Here is a 6,140-nt window from a genome sequence, read left to right on the forward strand (position 1 = left end):
ACGTGAACTTCTATTTCGCAAGTAGGCATTTCCAAAATTGCGAAATACTTAATATAAATAGTGATGTTGAGAGAGAGAGAGAGAGAGAGAGAATCTGGGGGTTTAAAACACTTCATGTCAAGTTGTTTTCTTCTGTTGTGACCAGTATTGAAGTTTTGAGTTTTTATTTTCAATTTTCTGATTCTAAAAACTTAATTCGTATCTCTGGAAATATTGTGTACTCATACAAAATTCTTGAACAGAGACATTTCTTGAAAATGTTATTTGGATTTGTAAAACCGGAGAATTAATTATTGTGTTTCTACAAGGAACTGTCGACTTCAGCACAGTACAGGTTACATCATACGCGTCACCTTCCATCTGGATTCTTCGTTGGGACTCGAACTTAGAATCATTAGAACATTTTAATATAAGGACTTCAAAAATTGTATTCGTGGATTATTTTTGGATTATTTTTGGATTTGATTATGGAAACCTAAATTAGTATATTTTCATTTTTCCAGGATTTTTCCAGGGAAATAAATAATTTGTTATATTTTTCAAAGCTTTTTGTTTTCACTCTTTCTTGTGTTACTGTTTATTTGAGATTAAACACGTAACATAAGAGAACTTTTTAAAGTGTCGTAAAATGAATTTTAAAATTTGTAACATAATAGATCAGACAGAAAATGGAAATGTCTCATGGTTTTGATATTTTAGAATATGGACCTAAACTCACCCACTCACTCACAGACGTACATCATTGGCAAAAAAATGATTTTGAGTTTTAATTGAATTTGGCAAAATGAATGCTCTCTCTTTTCGATAGAGGTGGATGGATCTGAAAAGGACCGTTAGGTGTTCTTTAAAAACAAAAAATCCCAGGACCGGAAAATAATCAACTTTAACTACGTTAAGATTTTTCAACGGCCAAGGCCTACTTCTGGACTTGGTCCTGTCAATGATTTGGTAGAAATCACTAAGGGTGGTATCTCAGGTAGAGCAACAGGGTTGGAGTGTTTGGCTCGTGGAGGTCTTTTTCTCTTGGGTCCTAATAAAGAAGTCTGATTCATTTCTTTCAGACTCCTTAACTCTGCCAAAATATCTAAGAGTACCTTTAACGTTTGATTTTCATTGCACTCCGTCTCTCCTAGACCTTGTTTCTTCTCTGCTGCTGATTCTTCTTCCTATCATTTGCTTCTTATTGCTTCTTCTTCTTGTTATTGCTGTTGAAGAAGAAAAGCTTGTTCTGCTCATTTCTGCTACTGCAAAAAAAATTATCCAATTCTTCTTTATGTCTCAGTTTAAAATCATAGACGTGTGGTTAAGAAGGACAAGATGGCAAAAGTGCTATTACCGGAACAAATTCTTGCGAAGAAGAGAGAAAATCCACTAAATCCCAATCAAAATCGGTCTCTTCTTCAAGCAGGTCTGTGTTGACATTAGTAGCCGCTGCTGTGACGTCGTTTCTCATCTCCACGGCCGGTGAACCCCAAATCATCGCCTTCCTAGATTCTGTCAGGTTTAAAACCTTTGTCGCATTGATTCACTGCGCACAGACGCTAGCGAATCTATTTAGGGACTGTGACGTAACAGGCAGCTCTGTTCGCGTTGGGAGACGGACTCCGTACTTTAACTGAATTCGTAACGCGAATTGGGATCGGTGAGAAGATGTGGACTAACGTTGAATCATTTAACCTCCTATTGTCGATGCTGTTTCGTACGGACTTACCCATGTAAGTCAGATCATCATGGACAATCATCAGGATTGCCGGTACGAGCGTTTGGAAAAGAAAAATCTATGTTGAGAGACAAGGCTGTCTGAAGAGAGCCCTCAGCTGCGGTCCAGAAAGCAGAAGAAGTCTGAGGAAGAGAAGAAGACCTATGATATGCCCTATATTAGATTACAGTTCTCACCCTCCTTGATTTGTCTGCAGCATTTGACACAATAGACCATGATATATTACTTCACCGTCTCCAGCATGTATTAGGCATTCATGATGCAGCCTTACTGTGCTAAAAGTCCTACTTGGTCAACAGGACACAAATTGTATCTGCAAATGTAATACACTCCAGCCCAGCTGATCTATGGTGTGGTGTTCCACATGGGTCTGTTCTCAGACCTGTTCTCTTCAATCTGTACACTCACTCGCTCTCAATTGTTATATATCATCATCTAGTGTCTCAACAAGTGTACGCTGATGACACCCACATATACAAATCTAGCCACCCAACTGAAGTTGATGCTACCATCCAAGGTGTAGAGAGGTGCATTTCTGATGTGAAATCATGGATGACATGTAACAAGCTGCAGATGAACGATGATAAAACTGAGGCCATTCTGATCACAACACAAAGACTTTCTCATTCACATCCTTTACCTCAGACAATAAATATCAGCAACACCAACATTAAATTCACACAATCAGTACGAAATCTAGGTGTTACTCTGGACAGTATTCTCACATTGCACCAACATGTCATGAACATATGCAAGGCTGCATATCTTGAGCTGAGACGCATCAGCTCAATTCAGTTCACAAATATCTTTCAGTTGATGCCACTAAAACACTTGTGTGTTCATTAGTACTTTCAAGACTGGACTATTGTAACTCAATTCTGTCTGGTTCATCTCAATATCTGCTCCAGAAACTTCACAAAGTTCAAAACACAGCTGATCGGATCATACCTAGACTAGTACCACGATCAGAACACACCTTCCTGCTGTTCTGTACCCTAAACTGGTTATCCATTCGATCCAGAATCAAACACAAAATTCGTTCTCTTTGCTATGTTTTACTGTCGGACTCTAGTCCAACATACCTTATCAGACCTCACCCATGTGTACACACCAGCAAGATACATAAGCTCCTCTTCTGATAATCGTATACTCATTATTATCACTATGGAAACAAAGTCATATGGACAGCGTTCTTTTGCATACCAAGGCCCAGAAACGTGGAATGAATTGCCCACTGAACTTAGACACAAAGACACAGTGATCACATTCAAGAGAGCTCTCAAAACTCACTTATTTCGACTGCAAGAAGAAACTTAAAGACCCAATGTTTCTTACCTTAAATATTCTCAGCATGTTTTATTAATGTTTTCTAATTTCATGGTGTTTGTTTTTGTAATCATATCATTATATTTTTTTTATATATCTTATAGGTGTTGTCTAATGTCGTAAAGCGCTGAGAGCTTATAATGATTAGGCGCTATACAAAGTCCTCATTATTATTATATACTAACGGAATGATGTTAATAAAAAAGCCAAAGGCTCTTTTCAGGTCAACTCATATCCCTCAAAAGATATTTATTGTCATTACCATATATGTGATGTATGCGTTATGTATGCATATGTCTCTCTATTCCAATCCCGCCAAGCTTTGTAGGATTTTTCCCGCTCTTCAGTTCGATCGACGGCAGCCCCTTGCAACATTGTTACCAATCTCCATTATTCTGACGTCACCTCACCTGTTCGATTCATACTGTCCTATGCAACAACTTCACGTTCCCTTGTCCGATTACAGGCGCAATATTCACCATGTTCAATTTTCATTGTCCGTATCTCGCCCCACGATGATCTGAAAAACCTTGTCCGTATATCGCCCCATGGTGTTTCGTAACGTACTTTCCCATTGTCCGTATATCGCCCCCATATACTACTCTTATTCATGATCAACTCGACATGAGTTCTTATGATATGGTATATAAAGTTTAAATAAAACACAATTTGAAGAGATATATAATCGGAATTATTGTCATAAAGTCAAAGACATGATCGTTGGAGGAGAAAAAATAAAAACGAAGATATTCCAGCCTGCTAGACTAATTCTGACCTATGCGCTTCAGGGTGTCACTCTAGTGACGAAGGCGTCAAATAGTCTAGATTATAAAATGATCCTTTTACGCCGTTCGCAAATGATAATATGTGGCCAAAATGACCGAAATGTACCCCAAATGACCAAAACGTACCCCAAATGACCAAAACGTACCTGAAAGATCTAAATGGACCCATAATGGTCCCATGTGCTCTCAGACTGATACCACCACTATAAGTTTATGTCTGCAATGTCTCAGTTCATGCCGTCTCCTCCCTTTTGAATGATATTTGCAAAAAGTAACGAAATTGTAAGAAATTTTACGGCTTACTCCAGCATTTATAGCTCTTTTTGTGAATGTATAATCCATGTTTTGCCAGATTTCAAGAATTAAATGGCAGTAATGGCAAATCAACAAAAGTCTGACCCAAAGTTGAATTGTTATTGCCTGTAGTGGCACTGTTACGTCGTCATTCGGGAATCATTTTTTTTTTAAATTACAATAATGGAGAACAATATCGACACATACCGATCATTGCAATATAGTTTATTTTACCACGGCTAAGGACACGTGTCGCATTTTGACACTTCTTTATCGTGTCGTCTGCAATAAAAATTAGTTTAGTCACGGCCATTTAGTCTGCTTTGTTCATCTGGACCTTTGCAAATTATTATTATTATTATTATTATTATTATTATTATTATTCATATTGCTGTTGTTGTTATTGTTATTGTTGTTGTTATTGTTTACTCACCTTGAACAGCAGTGAAAGAACATAGGAGGGCGAGAAGAAGTTTTGAGTTGTTCAGTTTTTGCAGCCATCTCGGTTTGCACTTTCCGTATCCGCATCTCACGTCCAGATCAGGATCCGAATCTTTGACTTCGTCACCGCCCAGATCTGCGGTGATATTAGTGTCCATTTCCTCGGGAGTCGACGTGTTCTAAAACTCTTGCACTTATTCAGAATATTAGCATGGCACACTCTCGAGTTATGATACTTTTGTACATGTCAGTAGCCATGACGAATGTATGATTCTTTCTGTTTGGTCAGATCTCGCATTTCAAATCGATATTTTATTGAAATGTATAACGTGGTTGTTTTTGTTTTATACACTATGGAATTAGGTACGCAACTTACCATAAATGCCGATCATGTTACGAAAGGATGTGACTTTGCAGAATACCTCGAAATAGACGTTAATGATGTTTACAGACAATGTACAACATAAACGTGCCCCATATATTATATTGCAACAATAACTTCATATGAATCCCTGTATCGTCGTGATTTGATAAGAGTCAGAACGTGCATGTACCCACGCCTGATACGTAGAGCTGTATCGGTGTCTAGAGGCAGTCAGCGTGTCATGGTTTAATAATATATGCTACCTGGATAAGGAATATATATTTGTTTTATATAACACGATGCCCACAATCTTAAATTTAACAGAAAGTTTTAAATTATTTTCATGTTTACTGTATTAAAACTTAGAAATTAAGAATACAAACATAAGAAGTAAAGAAATGGGATCGTTTTACACGTGCACAGGACACATGGTCAACTAATTAAAGTCGCCGGACCTCTGTATGAATGTTTTAAGGTAGGTTAATTTTAGATTTGTAATGATGAGCTGATTATATTATTCTTCCTAAGAAGAAACGTATATCTTGGCGCAATCTGAGGTACCTACGATACAAAAACGGGCACATGGTTCGATTCCTTGACGGCGAGCCTGACTGCGTCTCTACCAGGGAGTCATATCAGACTTAGCTCCGAATATCGTGTTAGGAAAGTCGATTTTATCGGTGACTATCATTGATGTGTTTATAACAGAACTGTGGATTGCATGACTAATGTGCTATTTAGTTTAAAAAAGAGTAAATTTTGTCAATCGTAAGTCATATAAGAACACTTGAATTACATAAAAAAAAATTAGATAGTGCAAAGGTACTGTGACCGATGTATCAGAATACACAAGACTTTTTCAATTCACTGCATGGCAATTATATCAAACAGAATCAGTGTGTTTATTTGTTTCATAAATAAAGTTATACATGTCTGTTACATGTCTAAAATATTTACTCAAATCTGTATAAATTCGGTTAAAACAATTCCTTTGAAATCGATAACAGATCATAAAGATGTTGAGATTCTGAAGTCAATATACAGGGTCTTTCCAAATTAAATGTTATGAACGTGAGCTTTATCTCCGAACATTTGATGTACGATTATGTTCCCCTACATGCATTGTCGGATTAACAAATATGCAGGGCCGGCACCGGCCCAGGGGCCACGCGACAACGGATCAAAATAATATTGATAAAACTTATTAGGA

At 37.4% G+C, this 6,140-nt stretch overlaps 1 protein-coding gene across 1 annotated transcript in view; it reads right to left on the minus strand.

Moving 5' to 3' along the window:
• The window catches only part of LOC149783610 (solute carrier organic anion transporter family member 4C1-like), a 69,337-nt gene extending 64,536 nt beyond the window's left edge, over positions 1-4,801 (minus strand). The window contains exon 1 of the mRNA XM_089931859.1: positions 4,559-4,801. Within this exon, the coding sequence (XP_089787985.1) occupies positions 4,559-4,724 (166 nt within the window). The 5' untranslated portion in view covers positions 4,725-4,801. The remainder of the gene's footprint in view (positions 1-4,558) is intronic.
• Positions 4,802-6,140: the final 1,339 nt, after the last annotated feature.

This window comes from Sinohyriopsis cumingii, chromosome 14 (assembly GCF_028554795.1).
Source record: "Sinohyriopsis cumingii isolate HCF-2022 chromosome 14, ASM2855479v2, whole genome shotgun sequence".
Classification (NCBI taxonomy): domain Eukaryota; kingdom Metazoa; phylum Mollusca; class Bivalvia; order Unionida; family Unionidae; genus Sinohyriopsis; species Sinohyriopsis cumingii.